This window comes from Uloborus diversus, chromosome 2, assembly GCF_026930045.1.
Source record: "Uloborus diversus isolate 005 chromosome 2, Udiv.v.3.1, whole genome shotgun sequence".
Classification (NCBI taxonomy): domain Eukaryota; kingdom Metazoa; phylum Arthropoda; class Arachnida; order Araneae; family Uloboridae; genus Uloborus; species Uloborus diversus.
Genome location: NC_072732.1, coordinates 70,676,066 through 70,697,099, shown reverse-complemented (window position 1 = coordinate 70,697,099; position 21,034 = coordinate 70,676,066). Strand labels below are relative to the sequence as shown.

The 21,034-nt window shown below is 32.0% G+C and overlaps 1 protein-coding gene across 1 annotated transcript in view; it reads right to left on the bottom strand.

Moving 5' to 3' along the window:
- The window catches only part of LOC129216356 (lachesin-like), a 40,745-nt gene extending 20,000 nt beyond the window's left edge, over window positions 1-20,745 (bottom strand). The window contains exons 1-4 of the mRNA XM_054850569.1: window positions 20,676-20,745; window positions 16,397-16,518; window positions 2,877-3,087; window positions 59-229 (exon numbers count right to left, since the gene is read on the bottom strand). Coding sequence (XP_054706544.1) covers window positions 59-229; window positions 2,877-3,087; window positions 16,397-16,518; window positions 20,676-20,745 — 574 coding nt within the window. The remainder of the gene's footprint in view (window positions 1-58; window positions 230-2,876; window positions 3,088-16,396; window positions 16,519-20,675) is intronic.
- Window positions 20,746-21,034: the final 289 nt, after the last annotated feature.

Below are 21,034 nucleotides of genomic sequence, written 5' to 3'. Positions count from 1 at the left end.
CTCATAAAGTCGAACCATCGATTTCAGCTTGTAGAGAAAATCCTTGAAATGTTCATACCAGAGGTTTTCTGTGCACCCATTGGCCCAAGGTTGATTTCTTTGCCATCTTCTCGTCTCCAAGATACTCTTGGCGCAGGATAACCTGCAGCTCTACATCTTAAGCTTACTCTCGACCTCTCGTCAACGGTCATATCAGTTGACGTAGATTCTTCCACAATCGAAGGAGGAACTATTTCGAGAAACACAAGCAAATGATTAAGAAAACAAATTGTTTATACTTTGTCTTAAAATGTTTGTTATTTTTACTTTTTTAAATTTCAAAATTTTGTGTAGTATCGTGCAATATGATTACAGATACAGTAGACACATAAGTCATTGAAACTTGGTATATGCAGTTCAAGGAAATTTAATTTGAAATAGGAGTTTAAATGCTTGAAAGTTTACTTCCAGGGACCAAAGAGCAGTGAAGAAAGTTATACCAAAAAATAAAGACAAAAAATGATTAATTACACAGGACTACATTTTTTTCTTCATGAAAAAATGTTTCAATTTTAATACGTGCCCTATAGTAAATGGGGTGTGCTGATCACGAATCTGAGCTTAGTTTTTTTTCAGCACGTCAGGTTTTCAAGAAAAGTGTGTTATAAACTTTTCAGAGAAACTGCCAAAACTACTGAGAAAATATTAATTAAAAATGTATTTAATAGAAAATATCTATGATATTGAGTTGTTCATTAAAATAATCGGTTAGCCAGTCGTAGACTGTTTTTTTTTTCTTTTTTTTTGAATAAAATCTGTGCGTTTTCGTTTTTTCTCTTCGTCGGTTTTATCGTTTGAACTTTCATTTGATGATTACTGTTCGATGGTTGGAAAAAGTGGAGGAATGGGAATTCCTGGTCCATGAGGTACTGGCCGTGTAGCAGACGTTAATTTAGGGTACTGAATTTTAGGTTTATTTTTCAAATTGAGACCCTTGACATCGCAGGAGCAAAAGTAATAGTCTTATCTATGTTTTTTTGGTTCCCTATATAGCATAGAAATAGCCAAAGGGTAAAAAGCTACGTGTACCTTTTTGCCTATTGTCTCAATAGCTAAACACACTTTGTGTGGAGCCCAACGTTTGCTCTGATCACCGAGCTTTACCCCAAAGTAAGCGTGATAAGCTTTCGTGATAAATACTGTTATGTTTCGTTGATGCTTTGTCATCGTTAAATTACCACACACGTAACAAAATGTATCAGGACTGTTTTTACACTTTCTTGATGGCATTATGACGCCCTAAACACTCAGAAAACAGAACACAACTCGATGCTACAAACAACTGAAGCTAACTATTTCGTAAACAACTGCCGATGCCGTCAAATTGACTTTGACAGATGCGAAAATGAAAATGTGTTACCACTGAAATAAAATAAACATAACATTATACTAAAATATTTTTAATCGTCGTATCAAGGCTTCGTCAGGGGTCACTGGAGATTGAGTAAACCAAAAATTAACTCCGGTTGATCTTCATGGAGCTGAGATACAGAGGGGTGAAAAAAACCAACTTGTTCTGTCATGTAACTTGTCCTTGGTCGCGTGTTTATTTTATTTCTTCTTGCTTGGCGATGGATTTTTCGTTTTGTTGGTAGCCGACATTTGGTTTTCTTGACGGTAGGACATTTTAAAGAAATAATTTCAATTCAATTCAGGAAATATCAATAAGGTACTTTTTTGCTTTGATACAAAATATCTCAAATGTTTTTTTTTTTCAATTTTGTGCAAAATTTTGACGTGATGAGCTCAAATCAAATTCCTATTCAGAATCAGCGTACTCGTATTAGCTAAAAACACTTATCAAATTTAAAACCTCAAAAAATGTAGGCCTGTGTTATCAAACATAAATGGGGTTTAATCAAACTTTTTTCCATTTTCTTCAACCCCTTGTTCAAAGTATATCGGAGCGGGTAGAAGAAAATATTTATTTGTCAATCGCAGCAAATGAGTGAAGATAAATGCAATTTGTAAGGGCTCCAAGAATCTGGTTGTATACGTATTGAACAAGTATTTTCTTCCTATATATTTATGTTTACCTCAATTTAAGGTTCACCAAGTTTCAATTAAATCACGAAGTACCAAACATTACCAAGCTTCAGAGACATTTTTTTTTAAAATTAAAACACTCTTTACTTTTAGGGTAACGATACCTAAAGAGAGAGTACTTATCCTATAAGCTCAACTTTAGTTACAACTTCTATGTATATGGAATAGTAAGAACATGGTGTCCCAATTTTCATTGTGTTAAAGATTAAAAATATATTTTTAATACCGATATTTTCAGAAAATGTGCATTATATAAAAATATATTTTATATAGTTAGAATATGCTTGGTAAACATAAAGGATAATCTAAGAAGTGAATCAATATTTTGTCCACCCTTCCCTGCTTTGATTGAACACTTAAGCATTAACAAAATAGGTACATCTATATACGCACATGACAATAAATTTGAATGAGTTGCGCATACTTTCGCAAAAATAATGGAGAACACGATTCAATTGCCAAAAAATGTTCGTCAAAGACCGTTATTGAAACAAAAATCTGCGTTTTAGCCAACAATTGTAAGATTTCCAATAGAATATTAAGTTTCATTGTTGTATTTGTAAGTCGTAGAAGAGGTATATTAACACCATAAGATTAACTTCAAATAAAATAAATATATGAGAGAATTTGAAAAAAAAAATTATTTTAAAATATACTTCAATAAAAAAAGCATTTATAAAAAAAATATATATTTCTGCTACATATGTACCTCTTTTTTAGTTGTCTTGCAGACAACTGCTGCGCATGCGCAATGTTCACAATGATCTGATTCTAAAAAAACATTAAGTTACCAGTGACATCCAGGAATCCTTCTTGATTAATCATTGGCTCTGTATTTATTTGGCACATGTAGAAACCTCGATCCGAGACATCAACATTCCTGATATGTAAGTCCCATTGGCGATCACTGTTGCTATTAGAAACTTTTAAGCGACTGTCTCTTGGTATCACGTATGTGTGGTAACTTAGAAGAGTTTCTGTGTCCACTTTTATCCATGCTACCTGTGAAAACGAAACAGTTTAATATGAATGTGTTTACGATTACAGAGTAGAAATTAGTCGATTATAACTGTTAAAAAAACGTTTTATATTGTTATGTGGGGTATGCAGAAAAAAATTGAAAGTTACATTTAAAATGATTTGGTTTAGCTTCATAGAAAGAAATTGTTGTGCAGTGTGCCAGAGTTATTTATTTAAAGGGAATAAAAAACACATTCACTTATTTTTGTTCTCAAAAAGCTCAAGAAGGTATTTAGGATCTAATTTTACCCTCCCAGTGGCAGGACAACGCCCATTCATTGTTCAACTTCATAGCCTGAGTATAATCTGTTGGGTGTAAGTAAATATGACACTTCTTGTTGGGCCCGGTTCCACTTGAACTTTTGTAGCAGAATAGAATATGGAGAAGGGAAAAAAAGAATTCAGAAGTCGTAAGCAATGAGTTGAAACTTACTTCCAAAATTTAAGATACTAGTATAATGTTCAAAACGTTTTACTCGCGCACTCCGTCTTTTGTAAGTAACTTTTATAAATGGTGACAGATATATTTATCAGAAAGTTATAGCTCACGTTAATCTTAATCATTCATCAAATAGTTAAAATAATGTAATGAATGCTTATTGCAAGAATAATGCAAATAAAAATAAACGAACGGATACCAAATCATGAAGAAGAAAAAAAAAATAAACAAAAGAAAACATCACGCTTTATGAAATCTTTAATTTAATACAGTTAATCAGGCCTGGTAAAGATATAAATGATGTTAATGCGATTTCTTGTATGCTAAAAAGTATAATGCGCGGTTTTAAGGCAAATAAGGCTGCTAAAATAAACCTCTATTAGGATAACAGATAACTTATTTTTAATGAAGAAGCTGTCAATGTAAAGCAACAATCACCAAAGGAGTTTCTCCTCTTTTTAATTTGAAAATTTTCAAACTGATAGCAACAATCATTAGTTAAAAATGCGGAAATGTTTGTACAGAATACAAGTTATTGCCATGATATTATACCATATAGCTTTCCATGAAATGCCATTTAATGAAACAAAAATGCAAATACCTTACCTTGAATTAAACTAAAGCAATAATGTACGCATCATCTAACGCATTTTTAAAAGCAAATACTTATAACTATTTTGAAAGGAAAAAATGTATTAGCAGGATATTTGTTCAACAATGTGTTGAAAGTGGTGCTAAAAACATCGAAAACTTAAAAAAGGAAGCATGAAATTGTGATGCTACACGATTGTGTTTGTTCATATTGTAGTTCACATTTTATCAATGGGGTTGTTTCCATTAGTCAACATTAGTCACTGAACTTGATAGAATGAGCAAAAAAATAAGAATAATAATAATTTGAATTTTGACATCTTGAATTCAAATTATGTTTTTCACAATCACGTGTTTTTTTGCGTATGTGCAGGCATGTGTGTGTGTGTGTGTATGTGTGCATGTAGTTGTGTGTGTGTGTTTATGTGTGCATGTAGGTGTGTGTGTTTATGTCTGTGTGCGAGCATGTGTGTGTGTATATATATGTATGTCTATGTGTGTTTGTGTGTATGTGTGTGTGGGTATGTGTGTGTGGGTATGTGTGTGTGGGTATGTGTGTATGTGTGTGTGGGTGTGAGTGTGTGTGTGTGTCTGTGTGTGTGTGTGTGTGGGCATGCGTGTGTGTACGTATGCGTGTAGGATATGGATGCAATCTGGAGAAGGTTTTCGCTAGAGGAGCAGCATCGTGAGGCCGGTTGACGGTGGTGCTGCAGAGGGAGGCGGGGGGAAAATAAAATCATAGCACGCCAAAAAGAGTAAAAACAATAAGCAATCGTGATTTCTCAAAAAAAAAAAAAAAACATGGAGCGAGAAAAATCTCTTAACTTCCAAACGTTTAATATTTAAGTAGATTTTTTAAATAGCCGATTTTTTTTAATGTGGCGTAGTCTATATGGTGTTACAAGTGAAAGTTTTGGCGCACACTCCACTGGCACGCTGTATGTTTACGCATGCTGTTACCGTGTTTCCACGATATGATAATTCAGAAGCGAATTAAATATAGTGCTCTGCGCTACATCTGTGAATGACATTTTATCACTTGTAATGTCATACGCAAAAACGCAAAAAGAAAAAAAAAATGTCGCACCGATTAAAATAATTTTTAAAAATAATTAAACTTTTTCCAATTATTTAAAAAAAATTTAAATACAATGTTTTAAGGCGTCTTCATAAAAAAAAAATACTTTTAAAATTTCGAAAACGACCCCATTGTTGACAATATTTTCTCCTGATATAACACATATTTTTTTTAAAACAACCACCTCTTTTATCACAAGATTTCACAAACGCTTTCCTGATAGATGCAGTTTGCCCAAGAATCTGATCATATTCCCATTTTTTCATCAAGAAGCACTCTTTTATACAAAGTTGGGGGTTCAATACATCATAAAAAGTTTATCCATACTTCGGTTACTTCTTTAAAATTCTTCGCTAAGCGTTCCACTATCGCGCGAGACAGTTCAGATTGATTAATGACGCTGAATAAATACCACTTAGCATAAAATATTGTTATCACCGTTATTGTATGTGCCCTTGTTAAGATAATAAATAGAGCGAGAATACTTGCTAAAGAAATAATAATAAATATCAATATTTTTTGCAATTTTTAAAGTTGCATAAAAAACTGAGATTAAAGTATTTAATATTTATTTGATTACGTACAAATGACTCAAGATGTGACAACGTACCACTCATCCTGCTCGTTATTATTTTCTTAGCAACTATGTTATTATTTACGGTCAAACCTCGTTCTCACGACTCTTGGATTTAACGACACTCCGAACATAGTACAGCTGTTTGGGTACAGCTGGATTTCAAAAAAAATGCTTTAATAATTTTAACTAAACCCGAAAGAACAACATTTTAATATTGTTCTTTTATTTGATCGGAGTCCAACTAATGTTTGTTTTTTATAATTAATTTTTTAAGCAGTACTACTTTAAACATGGATTTTTTTAGAAGTGATTAGTAAATAAGTTGGAAAATGTTTTAAGCTTTACTTTTGATTAATAGTTTATTGGGCTGAATTTATGATATTTACAACTTTATATACAAGGGTTGTTCAATTGAAATGGTACCGAACGTCACAACCACGTACTTGTTAACATATTTGCATATGTCACTATGGGAGATCGTAGCGAGACATATAAAGATGCGATTGGAGTATCCAGCGTGGATCAGAGCATGCGAGTACGCTCGCTAGCGCAGGAGAGCTTATAGCCTCTTACAAAGAGCGCCGTCCAATTGTCCGTCGTTTCCGACAGGTCTGCCATTTGTTGAGTTTCTTGAGCACAGGAAAGTTCTTAACTCCGATGTCTACTGTGAGGCACTCCAAAACCTACGCAGGTAATCAAAAAGAAAATACCGAGGCTGCTCTCAATGGTTGTCGTTCTTCTCGGTGATAACGTCACCAGGGTCACCCAGGCGGCATTGTCAAAATTCAAGTGGGGACAGCTTGATCATCCGTCTTAGAGCCAGAACATGTCACCCTGCGATTTTCAAGTGTTAGGTCCTTTTAAAAAGCATCTGAAAGGGAAGCGCTTCGACTCCGACGACGAACTCGAGAACACCGTAAAGAACTGGGTCTCGTCACGACCAGACACTTTCTTGCAGCAAGTACAGTTAGAATCTCGAAAATCCGAGTTAATTGGGGCTCATGTCACCTCGGATTACTGAAAACTCGGAGTATCCGCAAAATTCTTCCATATTGAAAATAAACTATATTCAGACGACATAAAGAGGAACAAGTTTTACTTCCTTGTAATTTGTGCAATGAAAAAGAAGTATTTTTTCACGAAAAATTTATTTCTCAAATTTCAACATAAACTTTAGGCTTTAATTGCGTCTAAACGAATTATGACTTTAGTTCTTCACGATATGGATGCGTATTTATGCGAGCACCTTTTTAAGCCACCAAAAACTGCATTTTGACTGCGCCGGATACCATTTCGACGAGTTTTTTTTTTTTTTTTTTTGTATCTATCAGACTGCGTATCTTGCATAACACAAAAATGGTAAGTTGTGAGAGATTTAAATTTCGTTTCTGAAAGCCTGAAACTCATGTGACATCAAGTTTTGCACCTCTTTTTTATTGTAATCAGATACTCCAAAAGGGATGCTAACACGTTCTTTGTCGAAAATCAATTTCAATTTTGCTTATCAATTTATCTCCAAGGCATCTTGGAATACATATCTTATAGTCGTAATACATATCTTATTATCGATTAATATTTCGTGCCTCTTTAGGAGGTGTCGAAACAAATTTATCAATGTCTTATCATTAATTACTGCTGATAGTTAACTAAATTTACAGAACCAAAATTTATATTTTCAGATTTTAATGAAAATATTTTCAGCGACTAAAAAACTAAATTTAAAATTTTAAATGAAACTGCTCAGATTAAGCGAAACCTCGAACTTCCAAGACTCGGATTCTCGAGACTCTACCGTAATCCGTCGTTTAGTTAATCAATGGGGTCGTTGTGCTCAAGCCTAGTTGCGTAATCTGAATAAAGAATTCATTTAGACCCACAGTATCGTTTGGTACCCTTTCTTTTGAACACGCCTTATATATATAACATTTAACTGAAAATATGACCGTTCTTGAAAATGCGTCAGTAAATATGGACTTAATTATCTTTTAAGCAATATATGGATTTAAGAACTCATCTTGGAAGCTGTAGTAGGAATAATATGTTTCTACCTACGAAAAGTATTGAAAAATATATTTTTTAAGCGAAATGCACTTTAATGATTTTAGAAGAAAATAAAAAAGGAATAAAAAAATTTCATCATGAACTATAACCCTACTTTAAATTTTCATATAATAGATCATTTAAATAATCTATTAGTAAGTTTACATATTAATAGATCATTTGAAAATATTTGACGAATTATTTTATTGCGATTTTTTTTCGCTGTATAATATATTGTTCTTTTGATTGGCAGATTGTTTTACTTTAAGAAGCTAAATTTAATTACTGAACGGAATCTTTTTTTATTTTGATAGACATTTTAATTTTATTTCAAGGTTCATTTTTTAACTTAAAAGAAAAAAAAATAGTTTAATCAAATGACCAAGTAAAGTAGTGCATCGCCAAAGTTAGCTGCAAGTTTAACCAAACATGGCAGGAATAAATAAATTGGAAAGTTATCGGCAAAAACAAAAATGAGTTACATACCAATAAGGGCCAAGTACCTCGAATTTATTTATTTTGTTTATTTTTATCATTTAATTGGACCGCTTGGTATGGTTGAGGGACCAATAATAAAAGATTGTCGTGACAACTTTACTATAAATACCCGAAAAAAACCCTTTATTATTAAATCTAATCCAAATTAACGTATTACAAATATTTTAACAACTTTAAATATTTAAAATTCGCGCTTGTATATACTGTATTATTCACTTTTATACATTAAAAAAAAACCTATATTTGATGTGTACATGAATATCATAAGATAAAATCATGTTTCTTCATCCATTGATCTGCTATCTAACTTTCTTAAAGGGAAAAATAACTAAATAGTGTATTTTTCTCAAAAATTCATCTTTTTTCAAAGTTAATCACCCGTAAGACTTCCGATAATTTTTGCAGCAGCGCTGTCGTTAACTTAATGCTTGCTCAATAACGCGAGCAAAATCCGAGTTGAAAAAAAGATTCAAAAGAAAAAAGCAATACTTTATCCTCTTATAAACTGAAGTGAAAAAAATATGTTGCATCCATTGAATGAATTCGAATCTGAATTGTCGCTTTGCTCCACAGACGATGTTATATGTTATTTTATTTCAATTTCTTCCTCATGCGTCCTTAATGACTGACATGGAAGACATTTATGGTAGAAAATGAACGATATGTTATTTTAAATTTTTTTTACTTTACTTATTCAGTCAAACATACATACAGGAGCTCTTTTTTTTTTTCAAAAAGACTTCCGTCTTAGTCTTCATTATATGCTTCGATTACATGTTAGTTTTTATTTTGGAAAGTTCCATTCAGAATGAAAGAAAAGTGGTTTGATAAAGAAGTAATGCGGTTTATTAAAAACTCAAATCATGTATGCTGATGTGGTTTATTTTTACTTCCTTTTACAAAAAGGAAGTATTGTATTCGCGAAAAAATTTTCACTCAAAAATCGATTTTAATTTCCATTTTGCTTTCCCCCGAATGAATGTTGAGTTTTTTTTTCGATCCGACCACACGTGCATATATATATCTAAGAACATATAGACGCTCGAAATATCCATTTTGACGATTCCTGAGTTAATTACAACGATTTTGCTCGTGACGTCTGTATGTAGGTATGTAGGGGAAACCCGGCTAAAGTGGATACCCTGGGCAAAGCGAATTTTGCCTATAACTCCCAAATAATTAGTTGGTCGGCAGCCGCGTTGTCATAGCCACGGTCGCCTGTTGCCGCTCCGTGTGCGGCAAACACGTCGGGACAAGTTTACCTAATACAACGCCAGTGAACGAACAAAGTATGTTTTGGAGAAAAAAAAATATTAGTTTACAGAGATTAGTGTTTCCTTTATAACTTTAATACTATTTGTGACATGTTCTTTGTTATGAGTAGGATTTAAAGTACAATTATGTAGCTTTCAATTATCCGTAGATGACGAGTTTAGATGCTCTGGTTTTCTAGTAATTTTTAGTAACCTCAAAAATGTACCTGAAGGGCAAAGCGGATTCGGCAAAGTGAATACCATATTCACTTTGCCCGGTCATGACACGTCACTTCATTCGAACCTGAAAGTCCTTCAATATTAATATCTCAAGACAATACTACCATTGAAAACCGTCCTTATACTCCCTTGAGATCTGAAACAACAGAATAATTCCAAAGTAATGATGTTCCCGCCGCTTCACTCAAACTTGACAGTTCTACGAACTACTACAGTCCTTCCGTTCTACTACCTATTCCTCATCCTGTAAAACCAATAGCAACACGTAAATAAAAACTACAGAGATCTACACTCCAGGCAAGTACTCCAGTAAAGGACAATCAAAGACAAAAATTTGAAAAATCAAAAAAGACTTTCATGAAGTAACTAGATGATGTTTCGACTAAACCCTCTCAGAAAATTATTAAAAAGACCAAGTATCAAAAAGGCTAATCAAAAATCTCTACTACAAAACATAGGACTGCATAAGAGAATGATAAGAAGAAGGAAATAAAGAAATTTGATGATGTAAGGTGCATTTTCTGTGATAAAATCTTCATTGAAGAAGCTGATCAGCCAATAGAAAACAGGATACAATGTCATATTTGTACTGAGTGGTGTCATAGTGTTCAGCATTCGAAAATGGTAATGATTTTGTTTGTGATAACTGCAGTGATTAGTATTGTAGCAGAAAAATGTTTTTTTTTTTTTTTTTTTTTTAATATGCTCCTAAATTTTGGATGTTGACTTTTTAAAAAAAAAATTCTTTGCTTGCTACAATAATTACTGCAATAATTATTATTGTAGAAAAATGCTTTTTAATATGCTCCTAAATTTTGGATGTTGACTTTTTAAAAAAAAAATCTTTGCTTGTTACAATAATTACTGCAATAATTAGTATTGTAGAAAAATGCTTTTTAATATAAGCATTTAATTTTAGATGCTTATTTTATTCTTAAGTTCAGTTTCTTTGTTTGTAATTTTTTGTTTGTAACAATTAGCACTGCAGAAAAAAAAAATGTTTTTAAATGTGCTCTTTTTATTTTCTACGTTTATTTTATTTTTAAGTTTAATTTCTTTGTTTGCAATAACTGCAATAATTAGCATTGTAGCAAAAAAAAATGTCTTTTGGATATGTTCCTTTAATTTTCGATGGTTATTTTATTTTCAATGTTTAGTTTCATGACAAATAATGTTGTTGTTCGCTTTGTCCTAGTAACAAATCCACTTTACCCGGGGTGTTGGGCAAAGTGGATATTCATGCCATTGTTGAAAAAACTGGCCTTATATCTAATACTGTAATTAATATTAAGGACAATTGTTATTGCATTACGCAAGTGCATTAAGTGAAGACTGATTATAAACATATGTTTTATTTTCTAAAGTTATAACTAAACGACAGTAATCAAGAAAAACTTAAGGTATTCACTTTACCCGGGTTTCCCCTATGTGCGTATGTGCATATGTGCGTATGTACTTATGTGCGTATGTACGTATGTGCGTATGTTCATATGTGCGTATTTACTTATGTGCGTATGTATGCCGCATAACTCAAGAACGGTATGTCCTAGAAAGTTGAAATTTGGTACGTTGACTCCTAGTGGGATCTTGTTGTGCACCTCCTTTTTTGGTTGATTCGGGCGTTTCTACAGGGGTCTTTGGCCCCTTTTTGGGGAGAAATCATTGTTAATTTCAATGCAAATTCTAGTGGTGTTATAATTTGGCCGATACTCGGCGATATATCGCCAGTCTTTTGGCGCCATGTTTTGTCGCCAGCTTGGCGACTAATTCGGCGCTTTTTTTTTTAAATCTGTTTCAATTTGGCCACTGTTGGTAATATTTAGAGAGTAAACTATTGAATCACATTAAAATTGCCAATTAAGGGGACATGACATTAAATTGGTGTTAAAGGAAGTCATGCGATGCACACATCAGCTCGTTTTAACGCGCAGATAAGAAGGAATATCACAACTTATTGAATGGTAGCTGTAAAATTTATGGAAAGTATACGAGAAAAAATCTTTTATTAGGAAAAACCATTTCAATTTTTGACAGAAAAGCTTTTAATAGACTTTTTTTTTAACGAAAAAGTTTCAAACTAAGGTAAAATTTAAAAACATAGTTTCATTAGATAGCTATTATTACAATTTATTTAAGCAATCTAAGTAGGGTCAGTTGGGGTAGTTATGAACAAATTTTCTAAGTTTCAAATTAAACAGCTACCAGAAGACTTTCATACATGCAGAAATTCTGAAAAGTCACCAAAATCGAATGTTTCATTTGCCCTACTTCATTCTGTGAGTTTTTTTTTTTTTTTTAAGTTGCAGTCAGTGACCTTAAAATGCCCATTCACAATTACCCCATATGTTCCTAATTACCCTTGTGTGTTTGGGACTGCTTCGAATCATCATCCACAGAATGATTTTCCTAAAATTCCTTTACAGTACCATAAATTTTACAATTTATCGTGGTAAACCACGGATCTCTTGTTTTTTCCTTGCTTTTTGCAGGAGTTTTGTTTTTTTCCGTGAAATGCTGGAGTACCGCTTCATAAAGCCAATATACCAATCCTCTCCTGGCTTAACATTTTTTTAACGATAATGCAATTCATTAGCTACAACATACTGCTTGACGAGGGTTTTCAATTCTTCTTTGTCACAGGAAAACCCCATTTGAGCCCTGGTAATTAGGCATTTCTCACCAGAGTTTGCTCCACATCAATACGAATACTCCAACTTTATCAGTCTCAGTTTTGCCTGTGACTGTGACTCTGTTGTGCAACTCTCCCAAATTAATACCATAGGTAGCCACTGCATCTCTGTAGGTTTTGTTGCCATTAAAAATTTTCTGCATTGCTGTTCTCTGGAGTAGCTCGGAACTGGCTTTTTTTTTTTTTTTTTTTTTGACGTGCGTGCGAGGCATTTTGTCATTGGAACCTATAAGGGATATTATTAGGCAATGTTTGTTGGCTCATTTTCTTGATGAAAATTATAATTAAAATTTTGACCGTAAAAAATTCCTCAGAAATGCCAGAAAATGCTCTGAAACAAGTGTTCATAATTACCCATAACATGAAAAATATGGGGTAAAAATGAACACTCTTTTGTGAATCAGTGCGAACGAAATCTAGCAAAAATTAATCGAAATCCTGATGGGGAATCAATTAATGAATGTGAAATGTTTAAGAACAACATCTTACCTGGATTTCCTGTAATGAGGTAGTCACAAAATTGATATGAAATCTTATAATAACAGCAAAAGCGTAGTCAGTGCGTCCTACATGATCTACCAAACATGGAACCAGAGGTAAACGTTATGACAATATATTTTCTGGTTTCAAGACATGTTGAAAAATATCAGTATTATTTTTATTTTCTTGTATTTATTTTTTTAAAGGTCTTTCCAATTTGTGCTGCTTTTTTCTGAAATTGTATCTTATTTTTTATATTTACTTTAGAAGTTTTATAAATAAATCTCGTTCATATGAATTTTGCTATTTTGCAATTACTCGGTTTCCTACGATACACTTTAAAACTTGTGCTGGAAAAGTAGAAGCGAACCATGATTTCTGATACAAAAACCAGTAACGGTGGCCACTGTACCTGTTTCTCTGAAGATATAAGTATCGGAACATGGGGCAAAGTGAAATAGCGGGGAAAAGTGGAATGGTGACATATTTACTCTTCTTTTAGCTCAACCTATGTGGTATTGCTTTAACTATGTAGTACCATACGTAGTCTAATCCAGTCAGGAAAAAAATACCTCCAATGAGTAAATGGTAATAGAGACAATTAAAAAATAAATAATTAAAAATTACATTTTTGGCATCATGAATTCAAATTATGTTTTTCGCAATCACGAGCGTGTGTGTGTATGAATGATCGTGTGTGTTTGTGTAGGCGCATGTGTGTGGGTGCGTGTGTGTGTATGTATGCATGCATGTGTGTGCGTGTTGTGTATGCACTGCTGTGTGTGTAGGCGTTCGTGTTTGTGTGTATGTAGGGATATGTGTTTGTGTTTGTGTGCACTCATGTGTGCGCGTATGTGCGTGTGTAGGGGGTTGCTTGTGTCTGTGAGCAGGCATGAGTGTGTGTGTATGCGTGTGTGTGTGTGTGTGTAGGATATGGACGCAACCTGCAGACGGTTTTCGCAAGAGGAGCAGCATCGTGAGGCCGGTCGACGTGACGGTGGTGCTGGCAGAGGGTGCTGGCGGAAAAATAAAATGATCAAACAAGTCAAGTGAGAACAATAAGCAATCGTGATTGCTCAAAAATGGAAACTCATGTTATAATATTTTGTTGTAAGTCAAAACTTATTTTTGCTACTGTAAAATGATGAAGTTATTTTTATTAACATTTGATATACTAATTGAGACCTCCTAACATTCAATGCAATTATAATTTAGTTAATATAGAGCTTATTTGTTTTTTAAATAAATTGTACAAGCAGTGAAGTACATATGGGTCAAAGTGAAATAATTTGTTTCATTTACTTACTCAATCATTTAATATAAATCAATTACGTTTTCATTTATTAATTAATTCATTTGCATTCATTCATTTAGTATTTCACTTATTTATTCATTCATCCGCTTATTTTCTTCTTATTAATTCTTTCTTTTACTCGCTCATTTATTTTTCTTCATACATTAATTGATTTATTCATTTAGTTATTCGTATTTTGTTTCATTATCTTTTCATTTAATCATTCAATGTTTTATTTACTGATTATCTTGATCACAAATATATTTTGTAATCGAATAGGAAACCTTTCATTAGAAAACTGTTTTTATTTTTCACTTTGCCCCATGGAAAAAAAAGTGAAATTGTGCCACTTTTTTTAAGACTTAAATTTACTGCCAAAAATAAAAAATACTGTTTCAACGTAAATTTTGTTACAAAATACAATGTTCTACTGTAATTTTAAAAACAAAATTCCGATTGGTTCATTTTGAAAATAACTAAGTCGTCTTAACCTTCACTTTGCTCCAGGTTCCCCTACTTCATCATTCTGTCCCAATAATACTGGCAGGTATATTTTTCAAAATAAATAAATAAATAAATAAATAAATAAAATAAATAAATGAATAAATGAATAATAGTAATAAATTAAAAAACATTAAAATATGTTTAATGAACGTAAAATTGACTTTTATATGCAAGACAGTGTTTTACAAAATGAATTAAGAAAAAGAGAAATGGCATTTTTATTTATTTATTTTTTTTTTGTGAAAAAATTGCCTTTCCAGCGTATTCGACTCTTTGAAAATGAAAAAAAAAAAAGACTAATTTTCACTTTAAGTACTTGATATCAAAACGTTTTACTTTCAGCACATTAAAAATGAACGTCGTAAATAAGGACCGACATGAGTTTTACTTTTCTCGCTCCTACCATTAACCAAAGTAAAACAATAAGAAAAGTATGAAAAAGAACTCGGTTGAAAACCACTCCAAGCAATGAAACTACTGACAGTTAAAATGATGGCAAAAGAGTTCAAACAAACCCACGTGATGTAATTTATTGAATCTTGGAAATAAGAGATGGGTCTGAAAGGATAATGGGGGATTAGAAATGAAACAGATAACAATAAATTTCGGATAATAATAGGTGGCAGACCGATACCTCAGGTTGTTATTTGCTGACGTGTTCTGGAAAATCGGTGGTGCCTTGTCTTAGGATTGTATATCATATTGTAACTTATCTTGTTCATCGATTAAAAATTTAGATTAAGGATGCTTATAAATTTCATTGGATTTCGATGGTGCTATTAATCACTACTTGCTTTACTGTATGTCACCTGGAATAATTTATATAAGTGTTAAAAATTTATGTAAACATGTTACGCTAAAATTTCTCTAATCAATCAATATGAAGGTACTCGTAACTCAAGTTAAAAGGCAAATTTTATTTTAGATTTGCCGCCGAAAACTTTTAGATAAAGCGGTCTTTCATTTTCGCTGTGCAATGTTGTGTATTACAATGTTATAATACAATTTGATTTCTGTTCTCTATTTCTACAACATAATAATTCTTCTCAACACATTGCATTCATCTAAAAAATAGTACGAAAAATGCAGTTTTAGCTACATGTTGATGACATATTCCGTTAGAAGTTAAAGAAGGAACTATACATGGTTTTGATTTGAAAATATATGTTTAAGTTTATAAAACGTAACTGTGTATTAATAAGAAAACATACAAGTCTTCATTCTGTTAGAGATAGGGAAGGGGTAAATAAGGCACATTCGGAAAGGTTTTTCTCCCTATTTTATGAGAAATACAATTTATTTCTCTCTTATTGTTGTATTCACAAAGAAAAAAAAATTGTATAAGAACATTTTATGATAATTTCGATGCATCGTTTTGTATTTGCTTTGGAAAAGCTTAAAAGTTAGGAAAAAAACGTAACACGGTTAGGAAAAAAACATACATAAATATTTACGTTAAATTACCTGAACGATATTTACTCTTATATCAACACGTTTGAATTCTTCAGGAAAAAAAGAGAATTTTTCCACCGAGAGGAAATTAGTCACAAATTTCAATTTTAGCGTCTCATACTAGGGTATTACTGACAGTAAAAAATATTGATATACCTTATAATTGTCTAAGTCATCAATGGTGCACTGCAAGATTGCTTCTCTTCCAACTGGAACTGTTATGTTTGATATTGGCTCTGCAAAGGAAGGGAGTTTGGCCAAATGTGCGACTGAGTGATCTGAAAACAATAGCAATGAAAGCAAAATGAAGCAACATCATATTAAAAGTATTGAATCATAATAGTTTATGCTTATCTGTTCAATTATCTACAGAAGTCATAAACATTGTATTAACATTGCTAGGTAATACAAAACATGTATTGATAAGGTGCTGGGAAAACTTGGGAGGCTAAGTTTGTTTGAAGGAGAAGAGTTCAAATCATAATTGGTGTTTAACCCTATAGAAGTCGCGTTTCCTTTTGTTACGCTAGTTCTCGCGCTTCAGTCTTTTCCCCGCCGTAGCGATCAGTTAGATGAAAGGAGAATAAAGGAAGTGCCGGGGAGAAAATGACATCTGACTGGATGGCGCGCTATTGGTCTAAATGACCAACATACATTTCCAAAAGCTATGCAACCTTGAAATACCGAAAAAAAATATCAGAACTAAGTGTGTGGGCTGGGGAGAGTCTGACCTTCAGCTACACAGAAGGGCCCCATTATTAGAATAAGGGGTGGTAGGATAGAGCGAAATATCTGACAGCGGGCGGGGAATCGACCGAAGCGCGACTTCTCTAGGGTTAATAGAATGTATTACACATTCTTTGAGAATGGTTGGTGTAAGAAGATATTGAAGACATCAAGGATTGAATCTTTAAGGAAGTAAGATTAAATGACTAAAAAAATTCAATGTTGGGACACAATGACCGAAGTTTAAATGTGGCATGAGTTTAAATGTGGTAAAATTATAGTATAGAAATGGGAAAGTAATGATTATAACGTAAATAGTTCATTCTTGAAAAAACATAAATGGATTTTACTTTTATTAGTTTAAAAGCTTTATTTCACTCTAATACCATCAAAGCAATTCTTATATTTTTGAATCAAAGGGGAAATTTGAGAGGGATGAGATGGGGAGAACGGTGCAGAATGCTGAGAATGGTGCAACAGCATTTATTTCAAAATAAAACGCGAAAAACTATTTCTAGCTTGTCCTGTAGTTGTGGCGAGTTAGAATTAAATCAGAGGCTTAAGTCTAACCTGCCACTGAGGTAGATAAGTGTGAAGTAATTTGCCTTATTCTATTTCGGCATAAATGATATTGCCCTATTCCTTCTGCAGTCCCATTTCTTCCATTTTCTTAAACTTTTAGAACATAATTAACTAACATTAATACTATGCTGTTAAGCCTACCGAAACATGCGTGGGAAGCCATAAACTGTAGACATATACAAATAGCACAATTCTAAGTATATAATTTTAAATATAAGCAAAAATTTTGATTTATATCAGAGTTCAAAGGTAACTGATCTTCAACTAAGAAAATAATAATACTGCAAAAACATTTAATGGAAATCACGAACTTTGCGTTGAATATCTAAAATATATCTCCAGTTAATATTTACTTAGAATAATATAGACGACGTCTTCGAGTTATTTTAACCGGATAATAGGATTCCTAAAGAACGACCCATTCGAAAAAAAATTTGCAGCAGGTAGTTTTATAATTTTTTTTTTTTTTTTGATTAATGTTTGTACTAAATTTTTAACTGGAAGATATTTTCTAATTTTGAAAGACGTTACTTAAACTTCAGAATTTTGAAGTGGAACTAGGACGCACCACAAATTTAGGCATGTGTTTTACCGTAGAAAGTTTCACATTGTTGCTATCACAAAAGGAAATGATTTTAATGTTCCTTCACGAACTTTAGCTTCAACACGATATATTTCTGTAAGTATGAAAAATCGTAATTTCATTTGCTCCATAAAAGAAGTCACTTTATTCGTTAATTAGCAACAGCAAAATTTTTAGGTTACAATATTAAATACAAAGTAAGGGAACAAATGTTTTTAATGGCGGTGTATTGAAAAGAAAATTACAAAGTGTCAAAGAAAAACAGCTTTCCTTTGGTTTCTGAAACACTTTAACGCTGAATATCCAGATGCATTAATTAAAGAGTTGACTAATCAGTTTAATTAAATTTTCTATCATTCCCGAAAAGAAAAGTTGGATTACTAAAACAATACCTATCAATTATTATGCCTTTGTAATAACAACTAAGATGTCGTTTTCTCAAAGACTGGGGGAATTTAATTGATTTAGGAAAGTTTCCTTTCATTATACAGTGCCCAAAGAAAGATAAGTGAACTGTGAACTAAATTTTAGAATCACAATGCTGCGTTTCAGGGTTTAAGGATTAGGCCTCCGAAGTGAACAAAATGTGAAGATAAATTTTGAAGGAAGATTTATATTTGAATGAAATGAAAATATCCCTTGGCTCCACGAAAGTTTATAAAAATAGTACGATAGGATTTTTAAAAAAATTAATTCATGACAATGGTGATTTTTTAAACGATAATATAGTTAAGTTAATAAAGATGAGACAAAATTTCATTGAATTAACTTTTACTTTAGACACTTTTAAGTACACGAGCAAAAAAAAAAAAACATGGATCTTTATGGTTTAATAAAAGGTAACTTTTAGATATGTGAACAATGAAATTAATTTTATCTCGTTTGGCACATATTAGTAAATAATTTGCATGTATGCAATATTATCTTAAAAATGCATAAAAGGCAAACGGAAACATTTAATTGTTCGATATTCTTTTCAAGCCTTTCCTTTCGCCAAAATAAATTTTGGCAAACAAGCCTTCATATTAACAAAAGCTTTTATTCAAGTATTCTTGAACTTTAATTTTCTTCAAATGTTGTGACATGAATTAAAAAACAGTAACACTTTGATGCTTAATCTTTTGGTGGTTGATTAAATAATAACCGACATAAAAGTTATACATCCAATTGTAAAGTTAAAATTTAAAAACAATCTGACTAATATATCTACTTATAAATAATACTTTTCATTTTTTTTCTTATAAAATTGACAAAAAAATCATTTAAAGTATGTGTTGCCAATAAAGCAAGCTAAGTGACAATTAAATATTAATTTTTAATTTAAAGCTTTTGCTTTCGCCGTTAGAAATTTTGTCAAATAAGCCTTCTTTTTATCTAGAACTCTTATTCAAGTATTCTTTAACTTTAGTTTACTTTAAATGGTGTAATATTAAATAAAGTACATTAACAGTTAACTGCTTAAAATTTTGGTGGCTGATTGCATAATATCCACATAAAAGCTATATTTTCAACAATGAAGTTACAATTTAAAAACGATCTGTGACTAATATATGTGCTTAAAATTCATAAAATTCATTTTTTTCTGATAAAAATTGATATTAAAAACATTCAAAGTATGTCCAAAATACTAATTTAACTTTCCCTTAGTAATGCTACACAAAACTCTAAAGAGATTACATCCACGAAGCATTTTGTTTCCCCAAAAAAATACGAAAAAAAGTGAGAAACATATTGTTCATAATGCCAAGATAAAAACTATTTAATCCAATTGCTGCGCAAATAAAATGCTTTTACAGTGGAAAAATCTGTTACAGAAGATTACATCCCCTAATACTCTCAAACAATGCAAAATAAAATAAAATATTGAAAAACTTTTTTTAGTTCAGGAATTTAGTAAAGTACTTTAATCCCCGGCGTGCAAAAACGTATGAAATAAAACTTTTTCCTGATTCAGCAGCAATATTAAAAAGATTTAATCGCGGAGAGAAATATTTGCCAGCATTTTTCTTCTTCTGCCGATTCGATTATCGATTACGCTCCACGAATCATTAGTAAGCGGCAAAAATTTATTTCAATAGTTCATTCTTTTTTATCCGCTCCCCTTCACCGTTTGTTATTAATGTGCCCCGCTTTCTGAACATAATAGGACGATCACGATAGTGCGATCGAAAAAATACGAACTTCTGTTCTCTATTTTGATATATTTGTTTATTATATTTTTATTTTCTCAAAATTAAAAAAAAAATCGCTAATGTTATTTATTATTTTTATCCCCTTCAGCTTATCTCTTCGTGATGGGACCTTATCACGTTATTCTTCAAATCAGTTTTACCTATATGATCGATTAAAAACTTCAAATTCTTATGCAGATTTTCTGTCTGATTAATTATTTTACTAACGTTCTTGAAGACAAGTGACGGGCACTAAAGAAAAAAAAACGTCTTATTTCTTTCAGTAACATACTGAATATATGCTAATGAAACATATTCTCAAACCAGAGTGTATTTCTATCAGAGTTACTTCAAAAGGTATGTAGTAAAATACTTTGAGTACCAATCAATGATGGAGGATTTGAAACTGTATCAATATTTGTTTCAAAATAAAAAGACGACATGGCTAAATCTGCACATTGCAAGTTTTGAAGATTTTGATTTATAGTCGGATGCGTTATTTACTCAAGTTTTTACTGAAAATGGAGACTAAAAGTCGCCACTAACGGATACATTTTTTTTTTGGAGACTAAAAAATGTCAAGGCGGTCACCACAGCTGGCCAACCGAAACTGCCAGATTTTTTCCTTGGATATAAAGCGAAGCAAAATGACTCATTTTGTACGTTATATTTGAACGTTTTACGTTTCATTTGTGTGATGTCTTTATTACTTCTAATTTTAAAATCTTATTT